Below are 22,236 nucleotides of genomic sequence, written 5' to 3'. Positions count from 1 at the left end.
CAAGCTGTCAAGAAAAGAATTTTGCAGTAGGATATCAGACTAAAGAAACCAGCTAGAAAAACACTGGAAATTTTACCACTTAAGACAGTATCTGAGAGAACACAAGTATACCTGTATGCAAAGAATAATGAATATGAATAATACTGCCAGCTTTCCTAGTTCCATGCATAGTTCAGAAAAAGGAGAGTTTATTTAACTTGCTAATGAAGTAGTGGCAAAGGCTAAGTCTGCCAGAAGTTACAGCCTCAAGTACATAATGACACTAAGAGCAACTTGAGGACCATGAGTGTGGTAGAGCCTAAACTACTCCGATGATCTCTAGCCCTGGAAGCGTGAAAAGAACACAATCCCTGAAACCGGCTCTACATGAACCTGTAACAGGAACTGTAATTCTGAAAGAAGGGCTTTCCCTGCTCCTTCATGCAGCATTCTGATTTGTATAAAGATGACAATTTTATTGCTATGTTCACTGATAAAACAAACATGATGAGTTAAAGCAAGTGGCAGCAAGTGCTCAAAAAGGATGCTCAACTGGAGAGTAAGAGTTAGACATTCCACCCAAGGCCCAAGTTAATCTCATTTTCAGAGAAGGGAGAGATGAAAATACAAAAGCCTCAGTTGCCTCTAACATCTCACATACCTTAACAGACAGACAGCCTTTCCCTACACCCAGGGAAACAGATAAACACAAACATTCCTGGGGCACAAGTGATGAACCACAGCCCATGGAGGCTGCCTTTCTGACCACTGCTTCCCCCCCAGACAACAGCTCCTTATAAAAACTAGATCACAAGTTGCAGTTTTGGTTATAGGATGGGATTTTAGCACTGTACTCATTTGGGGGAGAGCAGCCTTCCTGTCTTCTGGTACGAAACTGTATCTTCAAGTAATGCAAGCTTCAGCCTTTTAATCACATAAGGACTGTTGCAACTTCTTCCTACAAACATTTAAGTTCCTCAGAGATGCTAAAAGCACTGCGTCATCAGTATTGCTGTATTTGACCAACGCTTTGCACTTGACTTACAAGTGCCTACAATACCAAGTGAGTAACGCAATGCCAATACAGTCCAGCTGCATTGCTATGCATATAGTTCACAGCCTGGCCCGAAGCCTACAGAAGACTACTGAAAACACCAGTATACGTTAACCAGCTCCTAAGCGCCTACCAGCAGTGAACCCACTACAGCTGTAACATAAAGAACTGCAGGAGGCCCAAACCTTAAGAACATGCTTAAAAGCGCTGCAGTAGACTTGCAGATGACTGTCATACTTGGGGGACAGTCTAAGGATTGGAGTCCAAGATCCAAGGATAAGAAGGATCACATGCCACGTTGTCTTCAAGAGAAGTAACGCCACTCCAAGTTATAAAATACAAGTGGGTGTTTCTGTCCCTGAATCCACAGTAGAAATGTAGTCACATAAAAAACTAAAATCAGCCCCATTCTGAGAACTGCAGAAAACAGAGCCAAAGGAGACATCAAAAGTCATTTTGACAAGTCCCTGCCTTGAATGACATTCCCAAGTTAATCTCTGCGCAAACAGTTATGCCATGGGACTCCAGGTTATAAAATCGCTGACTAAATCAGCTAGACTTTTAGAAAAAGCTATTTGTACATAAATATTTTAGTAGTAACTTTTGCAATAAAAGAAAGTACTACACAAACCATCTTAGAACCCACATATGATATGAAATATATACACACACACACATATATATATTCATTCTTAAAGCAATGTAGGGAAAAACCAAACCAGGGCCTGAATAATGTATCATACATGCCTTCCTGTCAGCATGATTTGTCATACACAGCTGAGGGGCTGATCAGATCCTGAGGCCTATCACTGGAATGGCTATGTGTTTCACTTACCACAATTTTAACCAAAGACTGACTTAAATTATGTTACATCTCTTTAGGTGAAGGAGGAAGACAGACACAAACAAAATAACAAAAGAAAAAAAAACCCTCCACACAAACAAAAAACCACATAGCCTTGTAATACATAGAAAGGCACCTGATAATATTGTTAAGTGTTAGCAGGAGTTATCTACAGCATCCTAAGTGTACTCAAGCTATCAAGATGAATTAAAAAAAGATCATGAAATACAAGAATTGCTGGCATTCAAAAGATAAGTCTAACTAACCTAAGAAGTTACTAAAATGACATGTGCAGCTGTAAATCAGTAGGAGTGTGCAAAACTATACACAGTTCTGCATAAAGTGCTAAATGTACCCCCTCAGTTTGCACCTATTAGTATTACAGAAGTTTAAGCTTGGCAATATTATGCAAGGACGACCGTATCTACCTCATCTTTCCTTTTCCTTCCCCACCGTCATCCACTGTCCGTTGAACTGTACATTTTTAAAATTACATAAAGGCCTTTTCAGGAATTGTAGTTCAGAAAAATATTTCAAGCATACCTGTCCTTCCATGTAAACTTGGGGACACTGTGGGTTCAATTTTCACAAGTTTCAAATACTTACAACTTCTGCTAATTCAATTGGAGTTGTAATTATTTCTGTCTGTTCAGTACCTCTGGAAAAAGGCTGTTTCCTGTTACTCATTTAACTCCCATTTAAGGAGTGCTGAAAGTCCTACTATAACTTGTCCAGATTTAAGCCTAAACAATACGCAATTACAGAAAAGCAGAGTAATACTTTATCCAACCATCTAGGTTCATAAAACCAAGTCCTACCACATCTATTCATACATACACATTATAGAAATTACACACAGATCTTTAACACTTGACGCACTGAATTCAAGTTATTATAATACAGCAGTTTGTCTTGCAGGCATTGTGCAATACACCTAGAAGTACACAGCGGGTCTCTTCTTTACTCTGTATTTCAGTGATCCATACCGTATCTGAGAGAAAAAAAAAAAGAAATTATAACTTAACAAAAAGCTGAGATCTATTCAGGCAAAAATACTATTTACCTTTCCACTAATCCAATCTAGTAATCATCTTTAAGTGTGCTTTGGACACTCCACAGATTCAGTAAGATAATCTCCCTACGACCGAACGAGATACAGTTTCAACAGAACTCAGCAAGAAGGGCAAGTCTCAACTGTTTTCCCAGAACTACCCAAACACTTTTGAGATTTCCGTAAACATTTATCCTGAAGTATCTTTAAATTTTGTGATACATTCAAATATAAAACGCTTTGAATCCTACATAGTATCTTCTCCTTGTGGGTTACAAGTCAAAGGCAGCCATATGTTTATGAGAACTAAAAAGTTACTCTGAATCTTCTTTAATCCATTAAACAGCAGATGTTTAAGTTTGGAAACCAAGACACTCAAATGCAGACAACAATATCACTATCTACACCCCTTCCAGGTGAGCAGTTCCTGGAATCTGGGCCTGATGGTATCAGAATTAGCATTACAAGCACAGAGTCTATTTCACCTCCTCCTCCCTTTTTCCTCACTTGGTTCTTTTCATTAATCTATTTCCCTTAAAAACCCCAAAGTACAACAGCTCAAAGCTTAAATATTGTTACCACATACTTCCTTCTCCATTTAGCATTCTATAACCCAGCTGTCATTGATAACCTCTCTAGGATTAAAGAAAAAACCAAATTTCTGCATTACTAAAAATGTCAACCTACATTGTAAAAACAAACTCAATGCTTAACAAAAATTATACTTGCCTCTTTACGGCCTTTAATCGTTTTCACAGATTTCATGCTCTGAGTTCTTCGAAGGCCTCTCTTAGCAAACATTTCATCCTCTGAATGTGTTCCCTCCATCTCTTCATCTGTTTTATCATCTCCAGGATTTTTTTCCAGTGGAGTTTTGTAACCTTTAAAAAAGTTTTATAAAAATGTCTAATAAGAAGTAGCTATAAGTTTTAAGTTTTCAAGAAAGGTACGAGTTTCACCTTTTACATGTATCCTTTATTCTTTTAAATATTATCAGTCTGCCAGCTGTTTCAAAACAGCAAAACATCTAGTCTGCCAGGAGCTTGTTACTTATAATTCTGCCATTTTTAAGTAACAAGCCATTTCATTCCATAGATGTGTAATGCAGTGGTCTCTTAATTGTCAAAAGTTAAACCATCAGTCTGCTACCATCTCCTGCTTTACAAGGAACTGCAAAAGCCTCAGTGGTCATCTTGAAAAAGTACTTAAGATTTTCAGCCACAAACCCCACAGAAGAAGGGGGCTGAACTAGATGACCTTTAAAGGTCCCTTCAAACCTAAACCATTCTATGATTCATAGGATCTTTCTTCATACTTGCATACCTCTCTTCATATTTAATACCAAAGTTCCCTTTAAGATCGACACATGTCTAAAGTACTGTTAAGGCTTGTTTTGCATCCAGCAAAAACAGGATCAAGATTATTACCAAATATTCTCACTAGAGGGCGCAAATGGCTTAAAAACACACACTGAAAAAATCCTTGGGGTCCAGAAAGCCTCAATCTCCTTACAGACATAGCAGAACACCCTGGTTTGTTCTTTTTTTTTTTTTTATTCTCTAATGCTGAAGAAACTTCAAAGAACACAGAAGAAGTGTACACTAGATTTGGGTCCCAGAGTAGAAACAATTAAGTTCAACCAGCTCTAAGAAAGCATTTTGATATGTGAGACCGAATCTCAAAATCAGGAGTTATTTACAGAATGTAATTTGTACTTAAGTAATTTTTTTTAAATTGAATTTTGAGCATTGTCAAGCTATTTTAGGTAGATAATTAATACTCTCTTACTGAGAAATAGCCCCTGTACAACACCTACCCTAACATCATCCCTAAGGCAACTCTTGAGGAGTTAGTTCCCAGCTTTCTCTCTGAGCAGTACTCCCTATCTTTACACCGACCTGCCCTGGCTACCTTCTGGGCTCCATTAGCAATTCAGCTTAAGGCCATTGAGGTGGCCATTTATTCCTCAGAAACACCATGGGCTACCACGCAATTCCTGGAATTCCTTGTATTCCCCAAGCACCAGCCCTCCCTGAAATGGAGGGATAAGAATAAATGACAGGCTTGGGTGAAAAGGCAAGAAACAGACCAGAGCTATTCATTTAGTGTGAAATATTCACCACTCTACATTGCAGCCTAACCACTCCAAAAGGTGCGACTGACAGCCTGCCACTGAAACCTTCCTTCAAGCATCATAGGCCCAACAGCAAAGTGATTATAGTAATAATTAAGAATATTACATATAATGAGACTACTACTAATAAAATATCTCTGAAAAACATTTATTGGTCACTGCTCACCATCTTTTAAGTGTTGATGTGCATCAGCACATTATGACAACTTAATGCCTTCACTATTCCTATCACAAGCAATTTCACATTTTGAACTACCATTACAGATCTACTGAACTCATTTCCATTAATTTTCTCTTCCTATTTATTGAGCTTCCATAAATTTTCATGTTTAACTTCTTGTACATTTGTCACAGAAAACACCACTTAATCACATTTTTTTACTTTCAATTAACCTTCACTTTGGCAAGTAATTCTCATTCCTAATTGGGAAAGATAGCAGCAATGAGTACAGTATGACTACACAGCTAGTGGCTGCAAGAAAAGAATTCAGAGACCATTTCTCAACTGTCGTGATGTATTTTGCTCATGTCAACCCTGATCAAGTGCACTGGAATTCTTTGAGGCCTTGTCCATTTCTAAATGGGGTAAATGTGTTCCTGCTTTCTCACTTTTGTCTTCAGTGAACTGTTCTTTTAGCTAGAAAAAAAAAAAACAGACACTTACCTGAAGATTCACTTGCAGACGCTCTGGTTTTCTTTTTTGCTTCTGGTAATGTCTGATAGGGTCTCTGTCCCACTGGCTCATCTCCTTGTATACTAGTCAAGTCATGCATACTGAAACTTCTCAGTTTCTCAGTTATCGCACCTTGACTCTGAAATACAACAACAGTATCTTTCAGAACAAAGCAGAGGTTTAGCTTTCCTGTTCAAGTTGGGTTAAGATGTTTAAGCCCATGCTTTCTTGTTGCACCACAAAATTCATAGAACATAAGCATGCGGTAGGTTTACATCTGCTTTAAGTACTGCTTTTACTCAAGCTTAACTGTATCCTGGACAAAAGAAGTATAGATAATCTAACAATTTCATTACAAGTGTCTCATTTTGCTCCTTTAATCTGAGCAAATAAAGGCTTTTTGGGTGAGGGGAAGTGTTTAAAAGAAAACACATCAGAAATGCTCCATTCACTTCAAACGCAATACTTCTCTAGCAGTGCTAAGTAGTATGACAGTGACTTTAACACTTCTGTTTTAAAAAGAGTAAATAAGTTCTCAGTTATTTTGTATTTTACCCTCTACAAATTTGAATATGCATAAGAAAGGGAAAAAAAAAAGTGTTAAAATACACTCTGTAACATTACCTCAGGTAACCCAGAAACTGGCAGCACTACAAAAGCTCTAGTTGACAGAAACTTGAAACCAGAAATGATTGAGGTCCTGCCTGGACTACAGACTAGCAAGTTCACTTACTAATGTAGCTTTACTGACATAATACCAACCTAAAAATCTAATTCTTTCTATATGGGACATAGAGAAAGTTCCCCTTTGGAAAGAAGGGTCATCAAGCAGCTCTTTCATCTTACACTAGATGATGATATTATTAAAGAATTAAAGCTTAATTTATTGTATAAGCAACTAAAAGGGCAAGCACATTACTCAATGTCATGTTAAAATAACATAATTCTTCCCTCTCTGGCAAGTGAGGCAAAAAAATAACCGTTTCAGAGGAACACTCACAAACCTGTGCATGAATCACACTCCAAGCAAGGATTCAAGATTTTGTTTCATTCTTACAAATGAAGCTTTTAAGTGAAATTCCTCATTTGAGCATTATGTTAACTAGCAGTAACAGAAATCTGGGGACTATTTCACACACCTTTCTCCGCAACATCACCAGCCTAAGGCAGTTCTTGTACCACTGGCCACAGCCATTTGTTCCCACTCTTGTGACAACAACTGTTTGGAGACGGCAGACCAGCACACTAAATTATTCCATGTTAAAAATAGCCATGTAAAGTGAAGAGACAGTAGAGTGATACTCCTTAAGCTTGCATCGCCACCAAAGTGGGGGGAAGTGGCTGAACCCTAATATTAGTTTTTTAATGACTTAATACATTAATGCATTAATACAGCATATTAAGCTAAGAAAGTGTGCTAGACAGGCAAGAATGTATTTTACCAATTTTTACACCACCATTCATATATTGTCACTAAAAAATAACAAAGAAACTATTTCCTATGAGAGAAGCAGAAGCCTTTACTGTTCTAGCTCTTCCTACACATATGTAGCATGACTGACAGTTCTCAAGAACACAACTACAGCTTGCCTTTGAGTTGAAATGTACTACTGACACTGTACAGTCTGTATAAATTGTTGTAAAAAATTCTGAAGTTAATTTTATTCCCTAAAATGGCTTATTTAAGTCAGGTCTGTCCTCCCTTAAGGCAGGAATCCTGTCCTTCCACTACTTCAGTTCTTGCTTTTAAAACATTTGCACAGTAAACCACATCAGGAACCAGCTATGCCTGAGAACTAACAGTCAGCTGTCAGGACACTAGAGAAGAGAACTGGAGAGACAGGACTGCTTCTTTTGACAAGAAACAGCTCACAGAATCTGCTATAACGTGTAAGACCGTAAATGAGTCTGCATCCACTGCTTGAAGAGCTGCAACTGGACACAGGTCTCAACCACTGAACACTGATGAATGCAAAAAATGGACCCAGTTGGTTCTCAGCAGAATCCTTATGAATTCAGCACAACTCCACTCACTAAGTGTGGACATACCTACCATAAAACAGTGACAGAAGCTGGATTTGGCCAGAAACAAAAGTATAGAAAGACACACTTGTGTAACAGTTGCACAGCAAGTTCATTCATCATGTGATGTACTACAAAAAGACATTTTGAAATTGTACAAGATAAATTAATTAAGATTATAATTAATAACATGCTAAGAAGCATTCACATCACAAGCTTCTATCTCCCCTTCCTCTGTAGATATGGAGGACTAGATCCAAGCTGGGAGCAGTCAGCCTTATTTTTCAGTGCAGCTTTTGGATACAGAGTTTTATTTTTCAATGGGGAAAAAAGTCCAACTATGTGCCATAAAGTAACATTGTGCCCTTAGCCAAACTGCACACTTGATGAGGTTAGAGCTCCCGTGGAGCGCGGCCTCATTCAGCGAGGACATAACGGATTCATACAATGGGCCCTTCTTTCCAAAAGTACTTGCCAAGATGGAAAGTTTCACTCAAGTTACACACAGCAAACATTAAGAAGTTTGAAAGGATACATATACAAAGAAGAGATGCAGCACACATGCCTGAGGGTCACAGTAGGAATGGAGGCTGCAGAACCACTGCTGTACTGAACGGTCATGGTCACACATTATACTTCATCCTATGCAGGTCCTCCCCACAGTCTCCCCCCCAGTCTCCTGTCTGAATGCGGTCTCCATCCCACCCCTAGGAAGGTCCAGTCTCACTAAATCAAGATTGATTTCTACTTATACCACTGCATAGGACCAATTTCAGAGTGTTTGGTGTGGGTGTGAGGTTTTAGAATTAAAAAAAACACCCACACACCACTGTGCTCATACAGCACTTAAATTTTAGGAAGATTCTTCCACCTCCCATGCCCAGAAGCAGGAGATAATTGCTTTCTGTCAAAACAAAGCATTTCCTGAGGACGTGTGTTACTATCAGCTCAGAATGAATGTCTGGCAGAAAAATACTAAATACTCTCTACTGCAGGAAATGCAAGAGCAACATTCATATTTACAATATTAATGCATTAAAAGCTTTGATATCCTTTTTGTAAGTTCAGAGAATTACTAGCCACAGCTTCAAAGAAAGGTGTGTGCCCACAAAACAAAAGGCAACAATGCAATTGCAGGTAGAGCTGAATGGGGATCTCCTGCTTCCACGCTCACGCCACGGGTACAGCAGCAGCCATCACCTCGTGAGCTGCTTCTTGGGGCTGTGTGTGTAGCTGGGGAGAGAAAACAGCAGAGCAGTTGCCACCCCTGCAGTGCTGTCCCATTATCTCAACAGTTCCTACCAGTAAGGAAGAAAGAGTGGGCTGCGTCCAGCCCAGAGGCTGCCAACTAAACCACACCACAAAAGACTGAGGCACACATTTCCAATTACAATGCAGGCAAAAAAGCAGAGAACAACTTCAGTGCTCAAATTTCTATGTAACAAACATTAAAGAGATGAACTGTGAAGTTCATGTTGTCTTAAACAAAACACAAGTCTTGAAGAATGATTCTGCTTATTTCTTCAATAGCATTTCCTGAAACATATTAAATGCTTTTTGGAGACCACATCCATTACCAGTGACCAACGTGAAGCACTAATGTAAGCTGTAATGGGTTTCTAAATCTAGGTTTTGATAAATATAGCCTACTTAAGGGACTCCTCTTGAGACTACTTACTCTAGTAAGCCATTAGTATGCTGTTTCATCAGCTGACCGTCATATATGAAATGCCCTTCTCTATTTTGTTATGGAGCATGTATTTTTATAGTATATGTACTTAACCCAGGGAAGCTGCTGTGAACAGGCACCACAAGATATGTCTGCCTCAGGGACTCTTTTTTGGTTTTGTTGTTTAAATTGGACTTGCACCTCCCTCAGTGGTGGCTTGCCTTCATTGGACAAGTTCTCAATGGACTCTGCATCCACAGAGCTGCTCGGAGCTTTGTGGCTGCAGAGCTGCCGTGTGCAGCACCCACATTCCCAGCTGTTCTCTCCCCGATCTGATCCAGGCTGACAGGGAATGACTTCTGTTCCCTCTCAACCTGGAGAGGGACTGCTGTCCTGTGAATGACCTCTGCAGCGTGCCAGGCAGTCCCAGCAGGGAGGAGGAATGAAAGCAATATCGCTGGTGAGCTGAGCTGCTCATAGTGATACTGGCTGCACACCATCGCTGGCTGCAAGATAACCTCCTTCCTCTGCCATGCCCTGAGTGGGAAGAAGGGGAAGTCTAAGCAAGCCCATTAGAATAATATTCAACCAGCAAAAAGACAGCAGATTCGGGATAACTGAAAGGCATGCATGAGACAGCCCTCAAAATGTAATTTTTTAACTAATACTTTACAAATGAACAACAACTGTGTGATCTCATAAAGAAGGACAGGGCATTTCACAGCTTAATTAGCAGCTGTCCCACACAAAGTGATATAGAAACCAGTTTTCGCTACTAGCTAGAGAAATCAGAACTGATATGTCGGTAAAAATTGGAACATACAAGTAAATGGCATCTCAGAAGCTCTGGAAAGCAGATGCATCCAAATACAAGATACACAGGTGGAACTTAGTGTTGTGGACAAAATTTCCACAAATCCATATACTGCTGAGCTTAAAGAGCTCCAACAGCTTTCTTATCATTAAAGGCACCTTGTTGCTGATTCTTTTATACTCTGAAGAAAATATTTATTAGTAAACTGTAAAAGTCAGCCTAGACCATATTTCATCTCTGAGTCTCCTGAAATCAGGATTTTTACAAATATTTGTTTTCCTAAATTAACATGACCATAATACAATTCCTTTTTCTAATGTTTGCTATTTAGCAGGTTTTGAAACACTGAATTTTGTACAAACAGTGGCTAACTGGTACCAGCTAAAAATATCACTACAGGAATGTAAGCTGTATGCCATTACTCCTATCAACTACATTTTAACTTAACTACAGTGGAGCAGGTTTCTATCTGTGTCAAATTTCGGAAGACTGACCTAGCTGGCTGCTCCAGCCTCCCCTACACAGTCAACTAGTCTTTCAGTACTAATCCTCTATTGCTTTGACAGCACTTGGAGAACACTGCTCTTTCCCACACTTCATCTTGAAAATATTCCAGAGAGATCCCAAGCATATTTACCACCCTCCTAAAGTCAGCATAAGCAGACACTGTACATCTTGGACACTTTAGTGAACAGAAGCTGTCTTTGGACCTCCTCTTGTGTTTAATCTCCCACATTCTCTACTCCTTATTTGAGATCCGGTATGTCAGAATAAGTATGTCTGCTCCTAAAAAAAAAAAAAGGAGGGAGGGAGGGTGATGAAAGTGTGTCTCCTTCCCATCAAAACTGATCCCACTAATAGGATTCCATTCCTGAAATCCTATAGCATGCTCCACTAGCTCATGCTGAAGGGATAATCTTTTCACCTGCTGGAGGCAGCAGTCAACTCTTGAAAAACAGGGAACAAAATCAAGAACACATGCATTGTCTCCATTTGCTTGGATGGAGCAGTCACACTCAGCTTTTTGGAATGACAAACTGAAGAGAGCTTTAACATGCCAAAATAAAGATTTTCAGAGAGTTTCCTCTTTCATACCATTTAAAAATCATGTCTATTTTAGGCCTTTGGTATGGTGATGGTTGTTTTGCCCAATCATCTCATCTGCACTGAACTAATTCTGTACAAATATTCATGAGCATGTTCAACAAGTTTTAACAAATAGAGCAGGCATCTTGCCAGTCACAGCTGAATGGCAATGAAATCTAAACACAGACATTTAGGAAAAAGTTATTCATTATTTCAGAAGAAAGTGGGTGGAGGTATTTGTAGGTTGGGGATTATTTTTGCAATATTTCTCTAACACCATAAGGATTAACGAGGAAATACCCAACTTTAGCCAGACATTCAGACATAAGGAAAACACATAGAGCATGAGTATCGTTACAGGTGCACGTTGCAATAAATTACGACTTGCTGTTTGGCAAAGAATTTGAATTTTAGCATTTAGCATAGTTCTTAAATTTTTCCCCAGTAGAGTACTTAGAGGCTTGGCTTGTTGAATTTGTTTATTTTTTTTAAATAACCTATTTTCACTCTGGACACTTTTGTTCCGTTAGAGGTGTACTCTATTTCATACAAAGTTATCATTTCATGCCTCAAGGCAACACTAAGAATTTGAACAACAAGAAGAGAACTAGTGATCCAACTGCATCACATTCTCAATATTTTAGGCTCATTACATCCATGTTTTAAAACAAAAAGTGGTATTTTTACACTACCATCCACATACATCCTTAAAAAGAGCGAGACTAAACAAAAAAGATATGCATTACTGTTTTTTCAAATCTTTTTGAGACAGCATTTGAAAATGTAGTTTTTCAAAGTGCCTTTGATTTATCAAGCAAGATATTCACATACAAGCACAGAAATTGGAATGCTAGCTGTACCTATTTAACTTTACAGCTAGGGATCTCTACATTGTTTTCTGTTATCTACTTACAGTGTTTAGGTTTTCAATCCTGTTACTATGAACACAGCAGTTTCATTTATTCCCAGGGAGACATTAATCCTGATCACCTGAAAACTGTCGTTTAACTAGGACATACACATCTTACCTTCCATACTTTTTTTTGTGTTTTGGTTTAAGTGACTATTAAGTAGGATACACGTTGCTTGAAGTTATACTCCTTTTCATGGGCCACAGGTTGCTTACAATCTTACTTAAAAGCTTGTATTTTTTTTCCTAGACCTAGAACCCTGTGAAATTCAACTGAAGGTCGTGAGTTTCGTAGGAATGTAATTCGGGAACAACCAGAGATTACTTTATGATTTAATGGAAATTACATGACAAAGCAGGAGTATGCTAAACAGCGATATGCAAGCATATGCTTAGTATATTAATTTAATAATTCAATCAACAAGTTGCAAACAAGTTAATTGTGTCAAGCTAACTTTTATCTGTGGTAGTAATCTTTCATGCCTTACTTCATATGTGGAGTTACCTCAAGTTGATTGGAGAGAAACAGCAGAAAAGCCAGAAATCCTTTAAATAGTTTGTTTACCAACAAGAAAGCACAGCAGAGACAGAAAAGAAACAATGGTCATCTCTACCAAAAGCCGGCACAGAAAACTGCATGGTATCTTTTGAATTACAGTAAATTGATCCACATAATTCAAGAAAAGCCATCTTAAACAAACATAGTATGAGAAGGACTTAAAATTTGTTCCAGGTTTTCAATACATATGCAGAATTTATCTTGTTGTTTAGGAATGGTAAATGTTCAGTATAATTACACTGCTCTATATCAAGGACAAAAGCAATTAATGCAAGCAGAAAGTTACCTTTACAGCTGCTGTCACTGCAGCAGTTGCTGCCAAATTCAACCCTTGCCTTCCAAAATTAACCATGGTCTCATAGCCTCTTTCTTTGGCTTGTACGATGTACTCGTCAATCTCCTAAAAGGAAAACATAGTTAAATTTTAGAGGGCTGTGCATACAAGAATCACGTTACCCCACAGCATTATCTTTCCATCAACAAAAGAAGACGAAAATATTTAAGAAAATATTTTATGGGACAATTACTCTTGCCTTTGTATACTTATGTTTCATTCACTTATACTCTCTCATTTTTTAATAAATTGTCTGGTCAAACACGAAGATAAAATAGATCTCTGTTGTCCCACTCAGAAACATTGCAGCTACATAGCAAGTTCCTTACAGAGAACAAGTTTGACTTGTCAGACATAAGTTGTTCAAGAAATAACACACGAAGATGAAATCAGAGCACTCCTTAGAAATGTAGAGTCAGCTCAGAAAGAACTTCTGAAGCCAGAGCTTTGACATAGTTAAGTACCAAGGACAATACAGTCATGACATTTATTCCCAGCTGTGGTAAATGCCTGGAGCTGGAGATAAAGGCTTCAACGTAGTCCACAACAGCGAGCAGACCATGGGGAAAAAAATCCCTTTAGCTTATGAAATTGCATACGGTTTATAGTTCAACCTTCAGAAGGCCAAGACGACCTTACTGTTCATATGAGCAGCAGTCATGCCTGCTACTTGTTTTGCTTAGTAAAGGCAAAGCCCAGCACTGACCCTTATGAGTCCTATTTTCTGTACTATGAGATTTTTCAGCTGTAGCCTTCACACATCTTTGCTAATTGCTCTCTCTGCACATCCAAACAGAACACTGAAAAAGAGCTAAGGAGATCTGTGGCCCTGTCATACTTTGGCTGAAGTTAAATATCCTTTAGCTATGTACTGTTCAGGTATTTTCTGTTGCAGACTGCTCTTCCATTAAACCGCAGTAGAAAATCCCTCCTGTCTTCTCAGTTTGCACACCAGATAAGTCATTGATGTCACTTGTCCTGAGAGGTTTTATTACTAGGTTATGCTAGAAAAAAAAATAGTAACATGAAGAGCTGCTGCTAAAACTGCATTCATGCTTCTGCGCAGAGTGTATTGCACGTGTTCTTCCAGTAGAAAGTCAAGCTGCATCACTTCCACTAAACTGTGCTCTCCAAGGTGCACCAGGTAGACTGGAGAACACCAGGCTCCCTCATGTTCATAGGAAGCAGCACATTGTCTGCTCATGCAAGTTAAGAGAACCATCTATATATATACATGGACAGTCATATGTATTTGCCTCTTCTAGTCCAAGTTCATGCTGCCTGGCAGACTGGTAACACACTGATCTGCTTTCATCGTGTATCTAGCAACAGTTAGTATTTCAGCACATGGTATTTCCATACTGGGCATTAAAAATATGCGAAGTTATGTCTTACCCTTTCTTTAGAAGAAAGAAGTGGGTGGAGAAGTTTTCTGTAGATTAAACTTGCCCCTCTAGTATATGGGGAAAGCAGCCAAATAACAAAAGCTATCTTCAGTTCATAGTATAGTGGAAACCTACAAGTTAAAGGTTGCATGAAATCAACAACTGCAGTAAGAAAATGCACAGTAATTTATCATCACGAAGAGATCTCTTGAAAAAGCACAATTACATATTAGCATATGAGATTCTTCACATACAAAAGTTATATTAGACAAAAATTAAATGAGTTACAGATCTACTGATTTAACATTTTAATTGACTGTATGGTCATTTAATGGAAACAGTTAATAAATGTGCTTTGCACTGTACATTGCTGCACAGAGAAATCAGTCCTTTTAAAAGAGTTCCATTCCCCTGTTCAGTTTCTACAGCAAAGGTGGAAGTTTCATAGCCCATACTTCCAGTGACAGTGGACAGCAAGCTTGAAAATAAATGTTATTTGTCACATACACTCAGATCTTTTCCTGAAAAAAAAAAAAAAGCTATTGACAAGCACAACTTCTTTATAAAAATTAAATCATTACAAATCAAAGAACATCAGAAACAAATATAATTTCATTCAGACTTCATAAGAAGCAGGGTCTTACCAAGAGACTGTTAGGTCAGTTACTGTTTCAGAAACTGTATAAAGAGCAAACACAATCCAATACATCATCCAGCGAACCTGAAAAATAAAACATCATCTTGAGTAACAATTTTGATTTCACCTTTCACAGAATACACTATACACTGTACAGTCAGTTCAGAGCTGACAAAGCAAGACATTCAACAGCATCTTGGTCTGCATCAACCAGGTTTCAAATGGCATTATATGAAGGTCCGAAGGGTTTTCTGTTCATATGTAGAACTGGTGGCAGCTGCAACAAACTAAGTGAAACGGCTGGGTCACAGCCTCACCTAGGCTGACTTCACAGACTTGATTCTGCCCCTACAAAGCTTTAGTGATAAGAAGAAAAAAAAAAACAAACACTGCAAAGAGTCAGCAGATTACTGTAAATATAAAAAGCAATTCCCCCTATAGCACTAAAGGATATTTCACTCTTCCACACTCATCCATATGTTTACACCACACACACAGAAGTGAGCGTTAGTAAAACAGGTAGCCCGTGCTTTCATTTCACAACATAGAGTACTCAGCTATACTCTGCAGTCTAGTTCTACATGTGCGCTTAGCATTATGGTATTAACAGTAGGACAAGGCAGGAAAAAAAAAAATCATTTACATGGAAATTTAATTCTACTCATATGCCAAGAGCCATGAAATTCTTGTTAATAAAAGAGCTCACATGTAAGCATCTTAATGATTCAGGGTTTTATATCTATATAGGCTTTTTTGGTTTGGTTTTTTGTTTGTTTGTTTTGTTTTGGGGTTTTTTGGTGGTTTTTTTTTTTTAAGATTTACACTATATAATTGTTTTGAAATGAGACAGTGCTCTTAAAATACAAGTTTTAGTTCTGTTTTCTAATAGTTAACCAAATCTCTCATTTATCTCGAACATTTGTTCAGATTTGGTTGTCTAAACTGATTACCTCTTTCAGAATAAATATTATAGAAGTGGTTCCATGGGTGTCTTCTCTACAATACACTGCATTTGGCCACTGATATTTCCAAAATAGGTCAGTGCAAACCACCACTGGTTATTCATACTAACTTAACGCCCACATGTTCTTTAAATTCCAACATTATCTATGCTAGAAAAAAAAAACAAAAAAGTTTAAAAAAAAAAAAAAAGAAAGAAAGAAAACAGAAGAAAAGCAATACCTGCAACCAAATGCAGTAACCTCACGTCATTTGCAATATACAGACTCCTAACTCTTCTGGTATACCCACAAAGCATTAAACACCACCTTTGTTAGACACTAGTTCAAGTCCTAAATTCATAGCACCCTCTTTCAAAAGAAGAAATATATATTCCTTCCTACCAAGTATGTGGCTCAATTTAATCTTCACTTTTAAAGCAAACTTTTTTTGAAGTGGACTTAAGTATTCAAAACCTAATGCTACACTGCTGCCTATCTCGTAGCTGTGCATTATGCTTTAAAATCACTTCCTTTGTCACAACTTGAGACCCATTTATCTTAAACGCTTTTCTGCATTTCAATTTGAAAAGAAACTCAGTCATGTGATGACATTCTTCACTTCAGTCTCTCAGAGGATTTAGATATTTCAGGCTTGAATAAGCTAAAACAAACCTACACAACAGCTGAAGTCATCTCTGGCAGGCCATGTGACACTTAGACTGGTGACCCTTCCATGAACCAGAGTCAACACCTGCATAAAAATAAAATTGACTTCCACCTTTGCCCCATCAATCTAAGCATGATGTAACGCAATTTTTAACATGCCATGCAAGATTGAATTTTTTCCCCAATATATTTTACCCAGGTTATTAATTCTTTAATCAACATCTATTTATCCAATTAGGAACAACAATAGAAGTGGAGTTTCTCTTGGGCTGTTAGCAACAGTAAGAAATGCTCTGCAGAAGGGCACATGAGATCTGCCAGGAGTCCTGCTGAGGCCTGGGCAAAGATTCCCAAAAAACACACATCAAATCATATTGTACTACAACTAATGCATTATGTATCAAAAGCATCCCTGACAAATGAACCTGAGTGTCTTACAGTTGTTTTCATCCCAGGAAAAAAAAAAAAAGCACACACACACAAAAAACAAAAAAAAACCCAGAAGGTCATATTTGACACTGCCCAGAAGACTATCATCTACTTAACTCTTAAAGATGAAGTTACAGAAGCTTTGATTGAGTTTTGTGGGGTTGTTTTTTTTTTTTTTATGTTAAAAGGGTGATTACAGATTTGTTTTCTTGAGCTTTTTTTCTGCCATCCAAGCATTAAGCTCATCTTTGTTGGCTTTGGCTGAAGCACATCCTTTCAAGTTAGGATTTAGAAGCTGTAATTTGAGAATATTGGTTGTTCAAACTTCTTAACTATGTTTCTGATGCTTATTACAAGCACTTTGGTGTAACACAGTGAAAAAAACTCCTCAAAGATCTCAGTCAACTCCATTAAACCAGGGTAATTACAAGAACAAATAAATCGCCTCAAAGGCACAGATCCTAATTTCTAGAACTAAAGTGTTTAAGTCTTTTAAATCACCAAAACCAGCAACACTTCCCCCCTCGAGATAATATCTGAACAATTTGCAGCATTGTGACCGTCACAGCAAGTCAAGACGTCTGTACTTTTTGCTTGTTTTTTAATGGTGGAAGCAGCAGCTAAGTTAAAAACTTGACTGGTATAAAGCTCCTGCAATCCAGGAGACAGAAACAGATGGCTCCTGAGCCACACATAAGCCTGGAAGGAAGGTGTGTTTGGGCCATAACGTGACTGGCAGCAGAGATGTGCCAGTTAAACCTTCACCCTCTCTGTGAAAGAAAATGACCCAGCTGGGAAGATGAAAGCCACGAATCGTCCCTAAAACCTATCTGGACACTCAACCCAAGCAGCAATGGAGCAGCAATTCACTGACTAAATAGCGTCATTCCCTGCCCATGAAAAAGTGACTGTGATGAGTCTCATTCATCTCAGCCTCCTGAACATTTTGTATGCAACTGCAAATTCAGGGACTGGTCAAAGACCACAGGTGACTGAAAAGCAGTGTTTTCAAACTAAATGGAAATACGCAGCTGGAAAAATACAGTTCCAGGTACTACTAAAGGTTGTGTAAGTAACAGGCTTCTCTAAAAAAGGATGCCCAAGACAGACAGCTAGGTCATAGCTAACTGGACAACTGAGATAAGAGTCAAAATCTCAGCATTCTACAGACATTACTTTTATTTTTCTAGACAACATATTGCAAGACACAATGGTTACCTCTTCAAGTGATTTCTTGGATTAGAGTTCAAAACAGCTATCCTCTACTTAGCCTGTAGATCCCTTTTGAGGGAGCAGGGAGGAAAAGCGGATTATAAATTCTTTGCATTATACACTTTCCTGACATGGTAAAGTAAGCACGAGACAGGAAATTCTTCTCTTATTTTTGATTATTATTCCTCCCAGAAGCTTAACTCTAGCAGGCACTACCTGTACGTGTACAAAAAAAAGCTCTAATCAGCTTGTACATAGAAACCAAAACAAGTATGAATATGAGGTCCACTTTGGAGCCTTGATGGAGTGATCAGGCTAAATGCAAGGCATACAACGGGAGAAACAACATCTACTGCAGTCTGCTGCTACAACCAAGTATAAAGTGGGGCCATCGTACCTCCAGACAGCAGCATTAGGTCACAGCCACAGCAGCATTAGGTCACAGCCACGGCTGCCGAGTTAAAGTAACCGGTGGCACTGACTCCATCCTGAGTCAGGCAGCCAAGTTAAGAACAAGGTTCAGGACACAATATAGCTTAGTTGCCAAAATCAAGTCAGGCTGCCTCTTAAAACAGGGAAGTAGCTCAGTGACCTAAGCTCCTTGTGACTGCAACTGGGTAACATTCTTGTGGTAATGCTCATTGCTCACATTGAAAAGTAAATAATTTAACAGATGAATTCTAAACTGCAGTAACTACAGTAATTAATGTTTTTCTCCATCTTACTGTTCTGTTCTGCTTCTTTCTTCCACATCGTCTTAGTCAAATCTTTTCCTTCCCTGGTTACATTTTTCCTCCTCTTTGAAGAACAATAGATTAACCAGAGCTACCCTTTTCTCAGGTAGATTTTTAATCCCCTGTTGAATTCCATACAGTGACAATTAAACTGCTGCTACTGTGCAAGCAGCCACTGATAATCAATTTGTCATTGTTTATACTACAGGTGTTGGAACAATTAAGAAACCTTTTTTCTACCCCTCGCCCAAAAGGGCATTATTTTGGGCACTTTGCCAAAATGCAGACAATATTTTAATACTTATGTTTAAAAGTACTCCTAAAAATATCTATATACAACATAGCGTGTTGGACATGTTTCATTCAAGTCCACGAAAAGTCTGAGAAACCTTAATTTTATCTCTCCAAGCAAAATCACAGGATTACCACTACATTCACTCAGGTTTTGTACCTAATACTCAGATAAATGAATCAAACTTGCATAGTATTTATTGCACTCCATAATGAAAATTTCACAGTTGTATGTCAGAAGAGCCATTTAATTAAGCAATTAAAAGGAAGGCAACTTACATACTCCTTCACATTTTTTGTCTTCACAGCTTTGTATGAGTAATATGCAGGATACAGCATCCCAAACACCAGCCTATTGGAAAATAAAAAGAGCTTTAAGAATCTGTTATACTATATATGACAAAACAGTGACAGTATATCATTAGAGTAATGCAGCCAACTTAATATAAAAAAATCCAAATCTCTAGCTTGTAAAAAAAACCCACCAAACCTCACAATGTTATAGGTTACTTGGAGGAAGTTTAACAATACTCAAAAAATAGAGCAGCATGAACAGAAAAGGCTGTATGCCCTGAAGAGAACAAACAGTAGAACTGCCTCTAACAGATAATGGTAAACTAGTAGCTCTTCTGGTTCAGCTACAAGTAAAACCAGTCCTGCGGTCTGTCCATACCAAACGACTGTTTCCACATTGGCAGTGCTATCACACTTAGAGAACCTCTACCAACAGCAGGTAATCGGAATCATCTACTTTCATCAGATTACTAGAAGATCCTTCAAGAGCAATTCTAAGACAGCAAGATGAGTTACATCATTTCATCTCCTTTAGCTAGAACTCTGCAACAGCAACACATGGAAATGGAGGCAAGTGGGAATTAATCCAGTTTTGCTCAGACAGACAATTTCTGCTAAAATTCATCAGCAGTAAAGTGCAAGCAGGGTGAGAGGGTGCCAAGCGATCCACGCTGAGAGCAGGATCAGAAAAGAGATCTGCTTTAACACAAGTTTGTTACAGCACAACATTTTCTAGTAAGAGTCTTGGCCACAGCCTAGTACAACAGTTCTTTATGAGAAACTGAGCAGCACTAGCTGCTATCTCCTTGACAAATGCAAGGGCTCCATACTTTTATTTCACCAGCTTTTTACAAGTCAAGCAATTGCCTGCCCTTCGTTCCAGCTGGCGAAAAGCAACAATTACAGAGAAGTCTGGCTACATCTCTGCAGCACCACTTACAACCGGGTCAGGACCGTTACATGGGGGAACTTCATACTTTTAAGGATATCCATAGATCTTCTAAGAAAGTTCTGAACTCTGAAGTAATCTAGCTTCTCACAGTTACGCAACAGAAGATGCATCACATGTTTTTTTTAAGTAACAGTCCACTGGGGAGAGATCTGGCATGTAAGATTTCAACTCAAGTGCTTGAAGTTTACCGAAGTAAAAAATAAACTCAAATTAAAGGCCTTACAATTGTGTCAGGTAGCTTTATATAAGTGGTTCTACTTACAGAGCCACTGCAGAAGACTGCATGACGCTATCAAGCTTTACTGTTAGACTCAGGAAAGAATACTAAGAACTTGTAGTCCAATTTACTTTTTTTTTTTTTCAGGCAACTACTCCAAGAGCCTTCCTCTTCTGCAAGACATTATTTACAAAGACTACCACAAAACTCCCCTAGTACACAAGACAACAATGTAAGTTTGAATTCAATCAGTTCGATAAAAGACCACCTTCTGAGCACCACTGATACGTAGGCAGAAGTCTTCTGCTTGGTAGGAAGCCAATTTAGAGTACGACAGTAATCTCCAACAGTTAGCATATAGCACATAAATGAAAAAAAAAAAGAATTGTTAATAGCAAGGTGAGATACTTTCTTCGACATCACACATGCGGGAGGGTTTCTTCATCTCTGTTGTAAGACACAAACACACAGTTACTCATGGAAGGAAGCCTGTTGCAGGGGCAGGGTGATATTGGCAGCAATACTAATGTTAAGGTATAAATATTGAAATGAAAAAGTGTAACTGGTGTACCATAGCAGCAGTTTAAAATCTGCATGCTCAGAATTTTACAATTCATGCTATACTGGAGTTTACAGAAGACTGATCCTGAAGCTCCTTAATATGTATAGGCAAGCTGCTACTCCACTGCAGCAGAGCTTATGTACATGTTTCAGATGTTGAAATGCCTTTTGAAAGAGTCCAGATTACTTGAATTCCAGTTCATTATACTAATCTATAGAAGCCTATCTAAATACAGCTCTCCTACAATCCAGAGACCTTTCATCCTAAGGCCAAGAAAGGCAACAGCCAAAAACCCATCAATGGTTTTATTCCTCCTAACTAGGGGAAAAGCCTGACAACACTTCACCTAAACATGAGATCCGGAAACAGAAGGAATATGAGACCAAACACCCTTCATTTTTATTGAATTCTGTAAATTTTATAAAAATAGCTCCTCCTCTCATTTTTGTCCCTGTGGAAAACTGTTTAGTATCTCATCTGCTCTAATGGTTCTCACCTTTCCTCGTTCTTCTGGCTGAAATTACAAACATTAAGTATCAGAGATAAGGAAAGCCTTGTTAATTCTATAACATAACACAGACTTTATAAGGGCAGAAATTTCTTTGTTCCAGAAAACACACAAAAGAGGTTCCCGAACATCATAATCGCTACCAACTGCCAGACAGCTGCATAATTACATGTCAGTTGTTACTGGTCATCTATGCACCTCTCCCAAATTCTCAAAAAAATAGTCCCAAGTTATTTAAATAGTTACTAGTAAGTAGCCTGCATGTGTAAGTTTAATGCT

At 38.4% G+C, this 22,236-nt stretch overlaps 1 protein-coding gene across 1 annotated transcript in view; it reads right to left on the bottom strand.

Moving 5' to 3' along the window:
* Positions 1–228: 228 nt before the first annotated feature.
* REEP3 (receptor accessory protein 3) overlaps positions 229–22,236 on the bottom strand; it is a 37,751-nt gene continuing 15,743 nt past the window's right edge. Inside the window, exons 2-8 of the mRNA XM_086752549.1 lie at positions 19,704–19,776; positions 15,159–15,235; positions 14,525–14,645; positions 13,082–13,195; positions 5,727–5,874; positions 3,658–3,809; positions 229–2,868 (exon numbers count right to left, since the gene is read on the bottom strand). Coding sequence (XP_086608675.1) covers positions 2,812–2,868; positions 3,658–3,809; positions 5,727–5,874; positions 13,082–13,195; positions 14,525–14,645; positions 15,159–15,235; positions 19,704–19,776 — 742 coding nt within the window. The 3' untranslated portion in view covers positions 229–2,811. The remainder of the gene's footprint in view (positions 2,869–3,657; positions 3,810–5,726; positions 5,875–13,081; positions 13,196–14,524; positions 14,646–15,158; positions 15,236–19,703; positions 19,777–22,236) is intronic.

The sequence above is a fragment of the Chlamydotis macqueenii genome, chromosome 7 (genome assembly GCF_036417535.1).
Source record: "Chlamydotis macqueenii isolate bChlMac1 chromosome 7, bChlMac1.mat, whole genome shotgun sequence".
Classification (NCBI taxonomy): Eukaryota; Metazoa; Chordata; class Aves; order Otidiformes; family Otididae; genus Chlamydotis; species Chlamydotis macqueenii.
Note: the sequence above shows the minus strand (reverse complement) of the source record. Positions and strands in the feature narration are given on the sequence as shown.